Below are 19,211 nucleotides of genomic sequence, written 5' to 3'. Positions count from 1 at the left end.
CCTCAAGGAGTAAAATGTCAAGGGTTCAGGATAACCCAGCACACATGGCCCAAGGAAACTTCAGACGCTCCATCCCTACAATATAGGAAGAACCATGAGAATTTTTTTTTTGTGGATGTACATTGGATGGGACCTTTCATGATAAAGATCCCTGCCAGGACCTGGATAATTTCAGAATGCATGCTCATGGAGATGGCCCATCAAAAATGATTTTATAGGACTCTTGATGGACTCACACTCTGCTTTTCCAATTCCAAAAGCTCTATGGCTTCAAGATGTTATATGTCGCCTGGAAGCTAATGTCCCCAATTTCTCTTGTATCCTCCATTGCTTCCCAAGAGCAGTGACACAGGGCGGCCTTTGGGGCTATACCATCATCGTGGTTTGTGGCTCACCTGACTTTAGAAAGTTCAAAAATCACCTTGTAAGGAAATCACCTTCTGCAGGAGAATATGCCTTAAAGGCATGTGGTACACCGCATGGGTAGAGGCTCTCCAACTTTTTTCGGTCATCCCTGCCAACTTCTGTCTCCACTGCTTGTCTCTGAATGACTATCATTGGCATGACCCTGCATGATGCTGCACTGACCCTGTAACTGCTTTTTAACATCCATCACACCATCTGATATGCAACCTCAACAGACTCAAGGTAAACAGTATGAGCTCTTGTAATGGAAAATGTTCTCTACGGAAAACGATTGGGTTAGTTGACATAGCAGTACTCACGACAGGTCATTGTTACTTACAATATTTAGGGGGAATTGGTGTTACTGTTGTTATTCATGGTTGGGACAGTTGTCTGGGAACAAAACAAATACAAAAGGTGAAAAAAGGAAGAACCAATCACGACCATTTCCCAATGTTTGTAAGAATTTCTTCTATTTTTTAATTTAAATTTTTTCAAAAATATTTTAGAGGGAGAGCAAGGAGGAAGAGGATGAGAGGGTGAGGCAGAAGTATGACATCCGATGCAGAGCTCCAACCACAACCCAGAAGTGATGACCTGAGCCATAATCAAGAATCGGAAGCTTCACCACCCAAGCCACCCAGGTGCCCCATGATTTCTTCTTTTCAGTAGTAGGTTTTATACAAGATCATTCATGAAAGAGAAAGGTGAAATTGAGGTTTTTTTTTTTTCCCTGAGCAGAGCTATGTATCGAGTGAAGGATAGATTCAAGAAAATAAATATCGGGAGTCACATTACCAGTATCGCCTAAGTATATAATATTTTCTTCTGGAATACCCTTTTCTCTACTCAGCTTCTTGAACTTTGCAATGTCCTCCTCATTAACATGAGCTCCTCTGCCTGGAAATCAGCATGCATAAAGTGGAAAATGCCCATTAGAAACCCCAAGAATTTCTAAATACAGAAGGAGAATCACTTATGGGGAAATCTAGTCCTTCATGGAGTCTCAAACAATGACCATATATTGCCCTTGTGGCAATGTCAGCTGCCTGACTTGGTGGGTAAGAGCCGTGAAACCCTGTCCAACTGCACAGCCGTGCACTGTCCAGCATCAGCAGCAGGACTCCAGGGACGCAGTAGGAACTCCATGAATCTTGGACCCAATCCAGCAAGAAATCCAATCGACTGCACCTCGGCCTGTGCCTCAGAATCTAGATCTGACATGCACGTTGCTTCTGGACCCAAAGCAACTGCAAGGACAGTTCTCACCCTCCGACCAATAGCAGCCGTGTCACCCATGATAATGGGAGACAGCTTAGTTGGCTTGTTTGTTTTTCATTAAAACCACAGTTCTCAGATGCCTGTTTCCAAATTGACACCTACTGTCCCAGAGGCCACAGCACCCATCTCAGGGCTTGTGTGTGGTTATACACAGGCAAAAGAGTCAGTATCACAACAATGCATTGGGAGGATTAAATGTGGTGAAGGTTTATTTGAGAAGCTTCAGCTGCAAGGCTGAAGAGTGTATGAGAAGAATGGTCATAAATCGCAGGAATTGGGGTCAACCTGACACTAGTCGAGACTTGATATTTGTTGACCTGCTAGAAAGTATTTCTAATAAAACTCAATTTCGTTTAATTTTCAATTTTAACAATTGCGACTTGTCTTTAAATGTATGGTGGTTTAAGAGCTCCCACAGCAACCAGCCCTTGTTTCCACATTTGTGTTTTAGAATAATTCCAGGATCCTTGACACAATGCACCTATAGACGTAGGGTTTGTTCGCAGGATAATCAATAATGTTCATAGGTATTGATTTTCTCAATGAAAATGCCGACAGTGAATGCGTTATATGGGCACGACAATCGTCGGGACGTAATACATACCAACCAAGGAAGCTAATTTTGTGATTCTCCCTTTGTCATCCACATTGACAATATAGCCTATGAGAGCATTTGGGGTCACATCAAGAATTTGATGATAATTGCCACCAGCATCTGTAGGAGACAAAAATATGTATGTATAGTCAAGTAAAGTTTATATATATATATTTATTTATTTATATATAGACGTTGCCTTGGTTAATTTGTTGAGGATTGGCTTTCCCAAGGTGTAGTTAGCATATTGTCACAACATTCTTGTATTGCTTTCTGCGACGCCTCAACAGCTCAGTGAACATTGATGTTGCTTATGACAATGACATCAAGGAGGGTAACTGCCTTCGTGCAATTAAATATTTCATACGTGCACTTAACCATTTCACACTCCCCAGTCCTGCTAAAATGTTTTCTAGTTACAATTTCAAACAAAAGTTTCTAGTTACAGTTTCTGGTTACAAGTCCTAGTTCTCCAAGGCCTGTTACAGTAAGTCCAGGTCATTCTGTTTCTCTCCTTTGTTAAATTTGCCATTTAGGTTTAACCTGAATCTAGGTTAAGAAGGGTTACAAAATGGAGAAAATTAAAGAAGAGAACATTGATGATTCAGGCAATGGAAAGATCATATAAGAGTAAGGAGAGTGACAATGTTATTTAAAGACACTGGTAATAAAGGTTACTGACAAATAGGTGTGGTGCAGAAGGGCAGGCATATAGTTCGCTTGATTGACGTATAGTTTACTTATTTGTCTGTTATCTATTGTTATCTCAGACGAGGGCTGTAATTAGAGATTGACACACTTCAATTTTGATCGCCTATTTAGACATCCAGCCGCTAAAAATCGGAAGTTCGCTTAGGATCCTTGGGAAGAGCTTAGGCATCTAAGCTTCACACACGCTGAGCTTATGAAGAAATGTGGCTGCTGTTTGAAATCACTCTGATTTCCTTGGATTCTAAGTTAATCTCCCATACATGGAATCGATAAGAGGTTTTAAGATTATGGTTTAAAATGTATTCCGTTGAGCAAAACGACGTCGATACGTAAACTCAGGATAGGCCTGTTCGCTTTAGTTCCTAAGGTCATTTTAAGTGATCTGGAAACATTTTCCTTCACTTGAGAACCTTATGAAGTGAACATCCTAAGCACACCATGAATAATACTCAGAACTGGAAGGGGCCACTGGTGTCCCGTGTTTGACCTGTCTGCGCACCATTAAATAAAGTGCTCAGAAGATTTAGGAACATGTGCACAGTCTTACTTCAAAACATTGCTCGAACTAGAATTCAGGTAGACAGAGTTCTGGAAAGAAGTCGGGAATCCCATTGCAACCTTATTATATCAACGAACGCTTGTACTTACAATGAGCATTGATAAGATTGTCTTGTCCTATTGATGCCTCAACAGACTTTTCAACACATTCTCCGTCAACCCTTAAAAACAAAACAAAAAAAATCTTCAAGTGGATGGATGAAAACAAACTTGGGTCCATGGTTAACATTTTCTTTCTTTCCACCCCCCAAGGCCCTGCTTGAGGCATCACTGAGTGCCTATACACAGTGTGACATTGGAAAGACAAGAAATAGGTTTTCCAGGATCAAATATCACTTCGCAAGGATGTCTTTGTCTACACATAGAGTCAGATAAGTAGGTCTGAAGACCAGCAGCAGATTCAAAACAGGCCATATGAAAGCCAATTAAACATGAAATTTAAATATTACGAAAGAAGAAAAAACAAAGCTGACTTTTTCTACAAATACAAATCAATTACATGTTGCCTGGCAACAGTCAGTAGATGCACACATATGTGCAAACTGAGTGAACAATCCTTCACGTGGATGCCCGTAATCACATGTATGCTATGCTTCAGGAAACCTCCTTGCAGAGCAGAGGCTACATGCAAAGTCAACTAAATGCAGACAGACACAAAAATGTAAACAAGACCAAGAAGATGATATGGTGTTCTTAAAATAAATAAATAAATAAACAAACAAACAAATAAATAAATCCTAACAGGTTTATATCTTGGAATAGGGTCTGTTTAATTTGCTTATCCGTATATATGACCTAAAACCAACCATACTGTATATTGTAGACAATCCTTTATGTATCTGTTGAGACAGGATGTGTGCGTGATTTGATTTTCTGTATATGTGACATAGACACCCAGGGTCCTATGTATTATCATAATCAATTCGACAACCACCTAACATTGCACACGTTATTGTAATCATTATGTATTTTATATAGCAGATTTATCCATTACTAACTTTGGGAAGCCTTAAGGTATTATTAATGGAATGCTGGCTCTACTTCAGGCATGCATATAATTATTACAGATTATTATACATTATAATTATAAACATGCTTTATACGTCATCAGTCATATGTGTACATTTATAAATGGATCTCTCCAAAAATAAACCTCTTGTTTAACTGTCTGAATCTTCATCCTTTTTGATTTTGTTTTTGTTTTTACTGTCACCTTTTTGAACTCCTAAGGGAGCATTGGTCAACAGCCCAGATCTATCTGGAATCAAAGGACAGCAAACAGTAAAAAGTAACAGTTAACTCTCCACCTCCAAGGTAAATACAGGTTTTAATCTTATGGGCGGTAGATCTGTTTGCAAGATTTGGTGCTTCTGGACACTCTCCACTTATTTGCATTAAATGATCCCTCTTGCTTCATCGTATACTTCTCGGGACCTTCTGACGAAACTTAAATGTTGGTATGGAAATGATTGCTATTTGCAGATGGACTCATCAAAGTATGTGCTTACGGTTACCTCCAATGTACCAATAAATTTCAAGGATGTGTGTCCATGTCTGAGACAATGACACAGAGAGAGATGTGTGCAGGTGCTCAAATTTTCTCATTGATTTCAGGCCCTTTCCATTGATCTGGGTGCCAACGTCTGTCCCCTTGCTCCTTCTTTGTTTGAACATCCCAGTCCACCTTCAGAAGCACCCTACACCTGCCCTGTGCCAGTGTTCTTTGAACTCACCGCATGCAGTCGTTGGCCTTTTTTGGCTGCTCTCATTCCACCCCGTCTTCACTCTCATGTATAGTGTTGATACTAGTTTACAATCCCTATCGGGCTCTATTTTGACCAAGGAAACTCAAAAAGAACAAATAAGTTTCCTCATCTTCTCTTAGTTTTCTGAGTTTTGTTTTTTTGTTGTTGTTGTTCTTGTATTTTTTTTGTTTTTGTTTTCTGAGTTCTTAATAAAGTGCCTAAGTATAGTGGTCTCTTTATGAATAACTTGAAGCAACAGAGGCTCTGGTGAATTTAGCAATGTAACAATGATTCAAAATTACTACTTGTAGGGCAGCCCTGGTGGCGCAGCGGTTTAGCGCTGCCTGCAGTTGGGGTGTGATCCTGGAGACCTGGGATCCAGGCCCATGTCGGGCTTCCTGCGTCGAGCCTGCTTCTCCCTCTGCCTGTGTCTGTGCCTCTGTCTGTGTATCTCTCATGAGTAAATAAATAAATCTTTAAAAAAAAATTACTACTTGTGAGTTTCTAGGGTAGACAATCTTAAAGCCAAAGGCAGGAACCCTATGATCACAGAAGCATGAGAACCATGTCTTTAAACAACAAGGTGTACTAACTTAATAAAGAACTCAGACCATCACAGGCTTTCACATCTTGACATTTCACTGCAAACATGGAATCAGATGCCCCCTGAGGACCAAGCATTTACAGGCAGTTTTAGTCTATTTTTTTTTTTTACGTACTTGACAAAAAAACTGAATAAGATTTTGAGTCTTGGTATGTCCACATTGATACGTCTGATATAAATCCTGAACGGGCCATTCTCCGCAATCTTGTCAAGGTTGTTGGATGATACATACAAGGTCTTCCATGGTCCTGAAACCTAAAAGCAAAGTTCCCATCAATAACTTTCCTCAGTTTCTTTTCATTTTCTCCAACATTGGCCTTCATGGCTCTCCTTTCTCTTTTGCATCAGCACAGAGCTGACTTTATTGAGCGACACAGGGTTTATAAAATACTGGGAAATCCCAAGCCAACAGCAAAACTGCAAATCAACATATTCCTAAAATAGCATAACCATTCTTAGCAACTGCAAGGCCTCCACCCCAACAGCTCATTTGGGTGATGCACATTCTCTCTTATACTACAGGAGAAATGTAGAAATGTGCTATTACTAGACCATAGGAGACATGTCCAGGAGAAATTTGTAAGGACAGAGGTAATTAACAGAGGCATTCTGAGTTTCCAAGTAGACGGCTAACCTTGGATTACATACATTTGGATATGCATATTAAAGTCCACTCCCCACGGAAACCAAACACACATACACATCAAGCTCCCCACATGGAACCCATTTCTCCCTCGGCCAATCTCTCTCTCTCTCTCTCTCTCTCTCTCTCTCTCTCAAAAATAAAGAAATAAAATCCTAAAAAAAAAAAAAAAAAAAAAAAAGACCACCTTGTCAGCTCAGCGTGTACACAATACCTGTGTCAGTACATTAGGAAGGAGTAGCTGGGCATCAGAAGCCAAAACGAGTGCAAGACACAACAGTAGGATCTTCATGTCTCCGGCACCTCTCATTGCCTCCTCTGGAGACACTCAGAGTTGGGTTACCTGTTGATGAGATTCTCAGTTTTCATCGCTTTATATACTATCTGTCTATGGATGTGGCAATGTTTGTTTGTCATCTTCACACGAGATCATTGTGCAACACTGAACATAAACATCCTGGTTGGCAGCGATGTATCCCAAAGACCTCTCAGACCCGGGACATGTAACTCCTCTCTCCTGTATCTCTAGGAATGACATTCAGAAGCTCCTCTGCCTCTAGTCTTGTTTGGCTCAAGCCTGCATATCTCCTGTCACGTGGATACATTTCTTAGTCAGTCTTGGAAAAACCAAACATCACCTTCATTTTTTGTTGGATGAGTTTCATGGAGATGATCTTCCTGCCCCAGGACAACTCCCTATTCCTTGGGGAACGATGGTGAGATCTACATGTGGGCATTGGCACACGCAAACACATAAATGCAAATGCCAAGATGCAAATATGCAGACATCCGGTCGCCCTCTCTTTCCAAGTCCCTGAAGTAGGTGAGCTGACTGGGGATAACACCACCTTAGAGTTGTTTTAGGGACCGAGGTGTGCAGTCTCCTGAGCATGTCTACCCTCTGAGCTTATAATGAACATCAGGTAATTATGTATCTATGGAAAGCACATAGGAAAGTGTTTAGTTTGGAGAAAAGAGGTCTTACCTTGTCATTAATGCCTTTTAATAAAACGAGGGAATCGGTGGATAAAACACGAGTGTTTTAGGAAGCTGTTACCATGATCAGTTTAGTCAACATTGAATGAACTTGCCCCTCATCCTTACAGGCTATTAAAATGAAATAGGGATCTTGCAATCCTCTGCTCACATTTGGTCATTTATGGAATAGGATGAGTGGGCCATGGGGTAAGAATAGGTCAGTCATGGAATAGGATACTTTTAAAAGTAGATTGTAGCTCAAATTATGCCCCAAAATATCTTCAAGGTGATTGTAAGAGCTAAGAACAAAAAAACAAAATGATAATAAATCTTAGAGGAACGCACATGTGCACCTTGGGGCTTCTTTAGAGACTTTCTCACGTGAAAACCACAAGCCATAAAACATATTAAAAGTGTTTAGATTAATTTTTTAGAGATTATTTTTTTATTTATTCATGTGAGACACAGAGGTAGAGAAGTAAGCAGAGGGAAAAGCAGGCCCCTTCTGCGATCCTGATGCAGGACTCTCTCCCAGGACCCTGGGATCACGCCCTGAACCAATGGCAGATGGTCAATCACTGAGCCACCCAGGTGCCCTTAGATTAAATTCTGGTATTACAAAGATACCCTAAATCATGTTATAATGAAGCCACAAACTTAAAAGAAGATAATTCCTTAACTATTATAATAAAATTTATTTTCTCAACTTATGAAATCCTACATGTGGGTTACCCTGACATGACACGTGTTCCCCCTCGAACGTGTTCATGCCATAACTGGGAGCCTGTGCCTCCCACTCCTCTTCTCCCATTTTGTACATCCCCCATCTCCTGCTCTCAGGCAACAACCAGTTTGGTCTCTGTGTTTATGGGCCTTTTCTTCTTTGGGTTTGTTTGTCCATATGTTTTTATTTTTAGATTCTGGGAAGAAAACAAGGGGTAATGGAAAGGGAGGTTTGCTGGGGGTTGTGGTGACTGGGTGATGGGCACTGAGGGGGGCACTAGATATGAGCACTGCGTGATATGCTGTATGTTGACATATTGAACTCCAGTAAAAATTAATTAAAAATAGATTTAAAAAATAAAATGAAACTATGATATGTGTCTCTGACTTATTTCACTTAGTGTAATACCCTCTCCCTCCATCCACACTGTTGCAAATGGCAAGATCGCACTCTTTCTTACACACATAACTTAACTGACCCCTTTTCCCCTTAAGGATGACAAACTTACAAGAGTATGATTGCTAGAAGATACAATTTGTTTTGGCTTAAAACCCAGAAACTGCTAAGATTAATCTTCAGAGTGGCTGTTTCAGTTTAGATTTCTGCACAGAATGATGCTAGTTCACCGGGTTTAAGTGTTATCAGTATTTGTTGTTTTAGTCATTTTCTTTTCCCTGATCACTTTGTTGCAAGAATGTGGTATGTGAGACGTAGACACACTATGTGTTGCTCAGCAGTATATGTTCCTGGTAAGGCTTCTGGTCCTTAGTAGGCTGCTGTATGTAAGTTCTGTGGGACTCAAAAATTACACAGAGAGTTTAAACTGTATGCGGCAGGGGGGATTGACCTCCCAGCGCCTGCTTTGTTCATTGATCAGCTCTGGGTAGTGATAGAATGACAGACGCAGAGAGAAATAAACTCTATCTCCAAACACCGTGCACAGGTCTGGTGCTTATGAATGCAATAGTCACACCTCCAGCTTACCCACAACATTATTATTTCTTTCAGTCCTTGCTTTCTGCACTGCTGTGTTATGCTCTGCTTTCATTTACCGATATCCTCATTTCTACAGATGGACCAGTTCAAACATGAGCATTTATTCTGAGAATTAACCTCTCAATTCTTAGTCCAAATTCTTCTTAAAATGTTAATTTCACTCATCCCCTTGACTACTTATTCCACGGCAACACTCATCAAAATTATGTCCCAGAATGCAGGTTCCCATAGGAGTTCCTAGTGAACTGACAAAAGACCATGAGTTTTAATATCCCTTATTTTTATACCTATATCCACGCTGAAAACTTCTGGACCAGCAGCTTCCTTATGGAAATGACTATGGTGGAAAATCCAGTTTCTCTAGTTGATGAAGGACTAGGGAAGGATTCTTCTTCCTCTTATGTCAACATTGGTAACGTGTCTTTGGGAAATGTACCCATTTCATTAAAGGTGTTAAATTGGTTGCCATCATTTTGTTAATAGTTTTCTGTGATTATTCATTTCTATGCCATCCGTGGTGACAACCTTCCGTTCCTTATTAACATTAGTCTCACACACATACCTTCATGAAAGAGTGAAAGAAACTAGGTCAAAAAAATGCAGATTCTGGCTTCTATTCTTACAAGATTTCTGTAATTTTTACACATGATATTTATGCACATGTATATATGCACATACACACACACAATGGTATATGGGTATGTGTGTTATAGTTCACAGTTTTTTAAACACATTATTACCGGGGCTCACCTTTCAACATGCCCACGAGGTTGAGGATTGATTGATCTACTTCACTCCCCAGCATTTCCAGACACACTCTTGTGACCAGAGTCAGAACTCCAAATGCATACAGTCTTTTATTCAAAAAGCACAAATGAAACATTGCCCTTGGCATGTTTCTGACTTCCAACAAAAACCAAGATAGTATTCTTTACTGATGCTTTCGACGTGTGCATACTGTAGCCCATTTCGAAACTGTGTCTGTGTGGGCAGCCCTGGTGGTGCAGTGGTTTAACGCCACCTGCAGCCCAAGGTGTGATCCTGGGGACCCAGGATCGAGTCCCACGTTGGGCTCCCTGCATGGAGCCTGCTTCTCCCTCTGCCTGTGTCTCAGCTTCTCTCTCTCTCTCTCTGTGTCTCTCATGAATAAATAAATAAAATCTTTAAAAAAAAAAACTAGTTCTGTGTAAGTAAAAACACTATTTATTCTATTAAAGGTTGTTGAGATCTAATTTTATTTTCCTGGGGCCTGGAGTAGATCTCTGAACTCTGGCTCAGCCATCAGAACAAGTTTTGCATCCAGACTGCTAATCTCTTCAATGGTGAACACCTGTGTGTCACAGATAGCTGATCAACGAGTTTGCCTATTGCAGTCGGAATGGCCATTCCTTACACATCGCAGTGTCCACTGCTCTGGGAAGGAAATATATCCATCAGAATTTCCTCTTTCTCCTTATGGTTTAGATCTCTTTCTCCCTCCCTTAATGATATCTCTATAGCACATTTAGTCTTAATGTAAAATGTCTCTGATATGATATTGATCCTGTTATAGCCATGCATTTCTGGATAGTTATATTGAAAGTGGATATTTGGGTATTTATAAATAAGTGACTATCTGCACAAAAATACGGATACAGAACACATGTTTAGTCAATTTATTCCATCATATGAATTCCAGTAACACCCAATAGGCATGAATGGTAGCGAGAGAGATGAAATGGCAAAAGGAAACATGTTTATGAAGAAAGAGAAATGATGCCGAGCAGAAATAAGGAGTGCTTTCATCCTACTGTTGATCCTGATTCCATGAGGAAGACGACACGTGACACAGCTAGAGGGAAGGAAACAGGACAGAAGGTTCAAGTGAGTTGACCATATAATAGCCTACGACGGTGGGCCTCAAGGAGTATAATGTCAAGGGTTCAAGTTAACCCAGCACACATGTTCTGACGAAACTTCAGAGTCTCCATCCCTACAATATAGGAAGAACCATGAGAATTTTTTTTTTTTGTGGATGTACATTGGATGGGACCTTTCATGATGAAGATCCCTGCCAGGACCTGGATAATTTCAGAATGCATGCTCATGGAGATGGCCCATCAAAAATGATTTTACAGGACTCTTGATGGACTGACACTCTGCTCTTCCAATTCCAAAAGCTCTGTGGCTTCAAGATGTTATATGTGGCCTGGAAGCTAATGTCTCCATTTGCTCTTGTATCCTCCATTGCTTCCCAAGAGCAGTGACACAAGGCGCCCTTTAGGCTATATCAGCATCATGGTTTGAGGCTCATCTGACTTTAGAAAGTTCAAAAATCGTATTTTGGGGATCCCTGGGTGGCTCAGCATTTGGCACCTGCTTTTGGCCCAGAGTGAGATCCTGGAGTCCCGGGATTGAGTCCCGCGTCAGGCTCCTAGCATGGAGCCTGTTTCTCCCTCCTCCTGTGTCTCTGCCTCTCTCTCTCTCTCTCTCTCTCTCTCTCTCTCTCTGTGTGTGTGTGTGTCTATCATAAATAATAAATAAATAAATAAATAAATCTTTTTTAAAAATCACATTTTAAGGAAAACACCTTTTGCTGGTGAATATGCCTTAAAGGCATGTGGTACACCGCATGGGTAGAGGCTCTCCAGTGCTTTTCTAGTCATCCCCACCAAAATGTGTCATCTCCTGCCTGTCTCTGAATGACTATCATTGGCGTGAATTTTGTGTGATTGCACATTGAAACCAAATCTGTTTTTTAGCATCAATCACCTCATTTGGTTTTCAAACTCATAGGACTTGGGGTAAACAGTGTAATCTCTTGTAACAAAACAGTTCTCTACTGACACAAGTATTGGGTTAGTTGACATAAGGCACTCATGACAGGTCATTGTTACTTACAGTATTTAGGAGGAGTTGGCATCACTGGGCTGGACAATTGTCTGGTAACAAAAATACAAAACGTGAAAAGAGGAAGAACCAATGATAACATCCCAGTATTTGTAAGAATTTATTCTTTTGTAATCTTAATATTTTAAAATTTATTTAAGAGAGAGAGCAAAGGAGAGAGGACAAGAGGGTGATGGAGAAGTGTGGCATCTGATGCAGGGCTCTAACCCACAACCCAGAATTGATGACCCAAGCCAAAATCAAGAATCGGATGCTTCACCACCCATGCCATCCAGACTCCCCATGATTTCTTCTTCTCAATTGTAGATTTTATACAAGATCATCCACAGAAGAGAAAGGTGAAAAAGCAGAGTTATGTATCAGGTGAAGGATGTATTCAAAAAATTATATATCGGGAGTCACATTACCAGTGTCGCCTAAGTATATAATATTTTCTTCTGGAATACCCTTTTCGCTACTCAGCTTCTTGAACTTTGCAACGTCTTCCTTATGAACACCAGGTCCTCTGACTGGAAATCATGTATAAAGTGGAAATTGCCCGTTAGAAGCCCTAAGAATTTCTGAATACAGAATGAGAATCACTTATGGGGAAATCTAGTCCTTCATGGAGTCCCAAACAATGACCATTGCCCTTGTGGCAATGTCAGCTGCCTGACTTGGTGGGTAAGAGCCGTGAAACCCTGTCCAACTGCACAGCCGTGCACTGTCCAGCATCAGCAGCAGAACTCCAGGGACGCAGTAGGAACTCCATGAATCTTGGACCCAATCCAGCAAGAAATCCAATTGACTGCACCTCGGCCTGTGCCTCAGAATCTAGATCTGACATGCACGTTGCTTCTGGACCCAAAGCAATTGGAAGGACCGTTCTCACCCTCCAGACCAATAGCAGCCGTGTCTCCCATGGTAATGGGATGTAATGGTAATGTCTCCCGTATGGGAGACAGCTTCGTTGGTTTTTGTTTTCATTAAAACTACAGTTCTCAGATGCCTGTATCCAAATTGACACCTACTGTCCCAGAGGCCACAACACCCATCTCAGTGCCTGTGTGTGGTTATTCACCGGCGAAAGAGTCAGTAGTATCATGACAGCAATGCACTGGGAGGATTAAATGTGGTGAAGGTTTATTTGAGAAGCTTCAGCTGCAAAGCTGAAGAGTATATGAGAAGAATGGTCGTAAATTGCAAGAATTGGGGTCAACCTGACAATAGTTGAGACTGAAATTTGTTGACCTGTTAAGGAACTATTTATAATAGAACTCTTTTTTTTTTTTAATATTCAGTTTTAACATTGGACTTATTTTTATATGTCTGGTGATTTAATAGCTGCCACAGTTACCAGCCCTTGTTTCCACATTTGTGTTTTAGAATAATTCCAGGATCCTTGACACAAAGCACCTAGAGACTTCAGATTTGTTTGCAGGATAATTAGTAATGTGCAGATGTACTGGTTTTCTCAATGAAAATGCTGACGGTGGATGTGTTATATGGCCATGAAAATCATCAGGATGTAATACATACCGAAGAAAAAAACTGTTTTTGTCATTCCACCTTGGTCATCAGCATTGAAATCATAGGCTAGCAGAAAATTTGGGGTCACTTCAACAACCTGGAATACATTGTCACCTTCATCTGTAGGACAGAAGAAAAAAATATGTAAATACTTACATATATATATATATATATATATATTATTCTCTTCACTTTATTTTTTTAAAATTTTATTTATTTATTCATGACAAACACAGACACACAGAGAGAGAGACAGAGAGAGAGAGAGAGAGGCAGAGACACAGGCAGAGGGAGAAGCAGGCTCCATGCAGGGAGCCCGACGTGGAATTGATCCTGGGTCTCCAGGATCACACTCTGGGGTGAAGGTGAGGCTAAACCACTGGGCCACCAGGGCTGCCCTCCCTTTGTTAATTTATTGTAGATTGGCTTTACCATGGTGTGGTTACCGTATTGGTCACATTTTGTATTTGTTTATGCGTCCCCTCAACAGCTCAGTGAACATTAATGTTGCTTATGCCAATGACATCAAGGGGGGTAGGGGGTACATTGCCTTCCTGCAATTAAATATTTCACATGTGCACTTAACCATTTCACACTTCCCAGTCTTGTTAAAATGTTTTCTAGTTACAATTTCAAACAAATGTTTCTAGTTACAGTTTCTGGTTACAATTCCTAGTTCCCCAAGGCCTGTTACAGTAAGTCCAGTAAAGTCATTCTGTTTCTCTCCTTTCTTAAATTTGCCATGTCCAAATCTATCTTTAAAAAGGTTACAAAATGTAGAAAATTAAAGAAGAGAACATTGATGATTCAGGCAAACAGAAAGATCACGTAAGAGTAAGGAAAGTGACAATGTTATTTAAAAATACACTGGTAATAAAAGTTACTGATGAATATGTGTGGTGCAGAAGGGCAGGCATATAGTTCGCTTGATTGATGTATATTTTACTTACTTACATGTTCGTTATCTATTGTAATCTCAGACGAGGGTTGTAACTACAGATTGACACGCTTCAATTTTGATCGCATATTTAGACATCTGGCCACTAAAAATCAGAAAGTTGTTTAGGATCCTTGAGAGGAGTTTAGGCATCTAAATCTTAAGCAGCAGCCCCTTGCTTCAGACACACGCTGAGCTTATGAAGAAATGTGGCTGCTGTTTGAAATCACTCTGATTTCCTTGGATTCTAAGTTAATCTCCCATACATGGAATCGATAAGAGGTTTTAAGATTATGGTTTAAAATGTATTCCATTAATATCAGAAAAGGAGACATAACATGAGAGATTCCTAACTCTGGGAAATGAACAAGGGGTGGTGGAAAGGGAGGTGGGCAGGGGGCAGGGGTGACTGGGTGATGGGCACTGAGGGGGGCACTTGATGGGATGAGCCCTGGGTGTTATGCTATATGTTGGCAAATTGAACTCCAATTTTTAAAAAATAAAGTCTGTTTTGCTCTGATAAAAAAATAAAAAAATAAAATGTATTCCATTAAGCAAAACGATGTCAATAAAAAAACTCAGGATAGGCCTGTTTGATTTAGTTCCTAAGGTCATTTTAAGTGATCTGGAAACATTTTCCTTCACTTGAGAACCTTATGAACTGAGTATCCTAAGCACACCATGAATAATACTCAGAATTGGAAGGGGCCACTGGTGTCCCTTGATTGACTTGTCTGCGCACCACAAAATACAGTGCTCAGAAGATTTAGGGACATGTGCACAGTCTCACTTCGAAGCATTGGTCAAACTAGAGTTCAGGTAGACAGAGTTCTGGAGAGAAGTCGAGAATCCCATTTCAACCCTATTATATCAACGAACGCTTGTACTTACAACCAGTATTGATAAGATTGTCTTGTCCTAATGATCCCTCAACAGACTTTTCAACGCATTCTCCGTCAACCCTTAAAAACAAAAAACCTTCAAGTGGATGGATGAAAACAAACTTTGGTCCATGGTTAACATTTTCTTTCTTTCCACCCCCCAAGGCCCTGCTTGAGGCATCATTGAGTGCCTATGCACAGTGTGACATTGGAAAGACAAGAAATAGGTTTTCCAGGATCAAATATCACCTCGCAAGGATGTCTTTGTCTACACATAGAATCAGATCAGTAGGTCTGAAGACCAGCAACAGATTCAAAACAGGTCGTATTAAAGCCAATTAAACATGAAATTTAAATATTAGGAAAGAAGAAAAAACAAAGGTGACGTTTTCCACGAATACAAGTATACTAGATGTTGCCTCGAAAGGTCAGTAGATGCACACGTATGTGCGAACTGAGTGAACTATCCTTCATGTGGATGCCCAGAATCATGTGTACACTACACTCCAGGAAACCTCCTTGCAGAAGGAGAGGCCACATGCAAAGTCAACTAAATGCAGATGGACACAAAACTTGTAAAAATGACCAAAAAAGATCATATGGTATTCTTTAAAAATAATTAAAAGCTAACAAGTTTATCTCTTGGGATTGGGGTGTCTGCAATTTGATATTATGTACATATAACATATAATCAATCATACTGTGTATTACCCATAATCAATTTAGTATCTATTGAGATAGGAATGTGTGCAATCTGATTGTCCATATATATAACATTAAAATCAACTGTATTATGTATCATGCATAATCAATTCTACAATTACATAACATTGCACACATTAATATAATTATTGTATATTATGTATAGCAGATTTATCCACTAAAACTTAGGGAAGCCTTCGAGTATTATTAATGGAATGCTCACTATACTGCATATATATACATGTGAATGTAAAATAATTATTAGGGATCCCTGGGTGGTGCAGCGGTTTGGTGCCTGTCTTTGGCCAAGGGCGCGATCCTGGAGACCCGGGATCGAATCCCACGTCGGGCTCCCGGTGCATGGAGCCTGCTTCTCCCTCTACCTGTGTCTCTGCCTCTCTCTCTCTCTCTCTCTCTTTCTGTGACTATCATAAATAAATAAATAAATAAAAATTAAAAAAAGAAGAAAAGATATTTAAAATAATTATTATATGTTGTTTTACCTTATAATTCTATAACATGTTTTATACATCATCAATTATACGTGTATATTTATAAATGCATCCCTACAAACATAACCCTCTTATTTTAATGTCTTAATGCTCATCCTTTTCGGTTTTTCATTCCTCACAGTCTGTCTCTACTGTGTGTGACATCTTGGAGCCCACTTACAGCTTTACAACTGCGATCCTCAGAAACAGACTTCATTCCGTTTCTGCTAAGGCATGGTTTTTGATATATATCATTAGAAACATCATCCTCCCTTTTATTCCTGTTCCCGTTTCTCCCCCAACCTGACAGACGAACACCTTTCTCTCCTTATTTTCAAGCTTTTCCTGGCTTCAGTCCTCCAGCCAGTAGGTTTGCCCAAGCATTTCTCAGCCTTGCAATACTTCACATCTTGTTTTCTGCTTGAGTCCCCCTCCGCCTTGCAAACTTTCCTGTTTCTCTATACTGCCTCCTTTTTGAACTCCTAAGGGAGCATCGGTCAGCAGCACAGTTCTATCTGGATTCAAAGGACAGCAAACAGTAAAAAGAAACAGCTCTCCACCTCGAATGTAAATATAGCTTTTAATCTTATGGGCGGTGGATCTGTTTGCAAGATGTGGTGGTTCTGGACGCTCTCCATTTATTTGCATTAAATGATCCCTCTTGCTTCATTGTATACTTCTCGGGACCTTCTGATGAAACTTAAATGTTGGTATGGAAATGATTGCTATTTGCAGATGGAGTCATCAAAGTATGTGCTTACGGTTACCTCCAATGTAGCAATAAATTTCAAGGATGTGTGTCCATGTCTGAGACAGAGACACAGAGAGAGATGTGTGCAGGTGCTCAAATTTTCTCATTGATTTCAGGCCCTTTCCATTGATCTGGGTGCCAACATCTGTCCCCTTGCTCCTTCTTTGTTTGAACATCCCAGTCCACCTTCAGAAGCACCCTACACCTGCCCTGTGCCAGTCACACTTTGTAGACTCCCTCATGCAAACATTGGCCAATTTTTGCTACTCTCATTCCACTTCGTCTTCACTCTTATAATAGAATTTCATGCATAGTGTCGTTACTAGTTTATAGATCTCTGTAAGGCTCTATTTTGACCAATGAAGCTCAAAAAACACAAATAAATTTCCTCATGTTCTCTTAGTTTTGTGAGTTCTTAATAAAGTGCCTGGAGTAGAGCAGTCATTTTATAAATAAGACTTGAGGCAGCAATGATTAAAATATGCTACTTGTGAGTTCTTCAGGATACAGAATAATTGAGCCAGTGGCAGGAACCCTATGGTCACCGAAGCATGAGAACCATCTCTTTAAACAACAAGGTGTACTAACTTGTTCACATCCTGACATTTCAGTGCAAACAGTGAATCAGATGCCCCCTGAGGGCCAAGCATTTACAGGCAGTTTTAGTCTGTGTTATTGTTACTTACTTGACATAAAAATTGAATGACATTTTGAGTCTTGGTGCGTCCACGTTGATACCTCTCATATAAACCCTGAACGGGCCATTCTCGCCAATCTTGTCAAGGTTGTTGGATGATACGTACAAGGTCTTCCATGGTCCTGAAATCTAAAAGTAAACTTCTCATTAGCAACTTTACTCAATTTCTTTTCATTTTCTCCAACATTGGCCATCATGGCCCTCTTTTCTCTTTTGCATCAGCACAGACCTAACTTTATTGAGTGACTCAAGATTTATAAAATACTGGGAAAACCCAAGCCAACAACAAAACCACAAATCGACATATTCCTAAAATAGCATAACCATGCTTATCAACTGCAAGGCCTCAACCCCAACAGCTCATTGGCTGATGCACATTCTCTCTTATACTACAGGAGAAATGTAGAAATGTGCAATTATTAGAGCATAGGAGACACGTCCAGGAGAAATATGTAAAGACACGATTAACAGAGGCATTCTGAGTTTCCAAGTAGACGGCTAACCTTGGAGTACATACATTTGGATATACATATTAAACTCCCCTCCCCATGGAAACCAAACACACATACACATCAGGCTCCCCACATGGAACCCGCTTCTCCCTCTGCCAATGTCTCTGCCTCTCTCTCTCTCTCTTTCTCTCTGTGTCTCTCACAAGTAAATAAATAAAATCATTAAAAAAAAGACCACCTTGTTAGGTCAGCGTGTACACAATACCTGTGTCAGTACATTAGGAAGGGGTAGGTGGGCATCACAAGCCAAAACAAGTATAAGACACAGCAGTAGAATCTTCATGTCTCCAGAACCTCTCGATTCCTCCTTTGGAGAAGCTTCAGAGTTGGGTTACCTGTTGACGAGATTCTCAGTTTTCATCACTTTATATATTATATGTCTATGGATGTGGCAATGTTTGACTTCTTGTCATTCTTCACACGAGATCATTGTGCAACACTGAACATAAACATCCTGGTTGGCAGCGATATATCCCAAAGATCTGTCAGACCCTGGGTATGTTGATCATCTCTCCCGTATCTCTAGAAATGACATTTAGAAGCTTGTCCACCTCTAGTCTTTTTTGGGTCAAGCCTGCTATATATCTCCTGTCACATGGATA

General features: G+C 40.3%; 2 protein-coding genes across 2 annotated transcripts; both read right to left on the bottom strand.

Moving 5' to 3' along the window:
- Window positions 1-775: 775 nt before the first annotated feature.
- LOC112655521 (odorant-binding protein-like) lies at window positions 776-6,892 on the bottom strand. Its single transcript, XM_035711460.2, has 6 exons — window positions 6,757-6,892; window positions 6,015-6,154; window positions 3,641-3,711; window positions 2,291-2,401; window positions 1,204-1,305; window positions 776-798 (listed from the first exon to the last, which is right to left on the bottom strand). The coding sequence occupies exons 1-6, from the start codon at window positions 6,850-6,852 to the stop codon at window positions 776-778; spliced, it is 543 nt and encodes a 180-aa protein (XP_035567353.1). The 5' UTR covers window positions 6,853-6,892.
- A 4,129-nt stretch (window positions 6,893-11,021) lies between these two features.
- Window positions 11,022-18,892, bottom strand: LOC112651830 (odorant-binding protein-like). Its single transcript, XM_025435144.3, has 6 exons — window positions 18,815-18,892; window positions 18,087-18,226; window positions 15,467-15,537; window positions 13,644-13,758; window positions 12,537-12,634; window positions 11,022-11,071 (listed from the first exon to the last, which is right to left on the bottom strand). Exons 1-6 carry the CDS (start codon window positions 18,890-18,892, stop codon window positions 11,022-11,024), a joined length of 552 nt encoding a protein of 183 aa, XP_025290929.1.
- Window positions 18,893-19,211: the final 319 nt, after the last annotated feature.

The sequence above is a fragment of the Canis lupus genome, chromosome X, assembly GCF_003254725.2.
Source record: "Canis lupus dingo isolate Sandy chromosome X, ASM325472v2, whole genome shotgun sequence".
Lineage (NCBI taxonomy): Eukaryota > Metazoa > Chordata > Mammalia > Carnivora > Canidae > Canis > Canis lupus.
The sequence above is the reverse complement of the archived record's forward strand: the minus strand, read 5'-3'. Positions and strand labels throughout refer to the sequence as shown.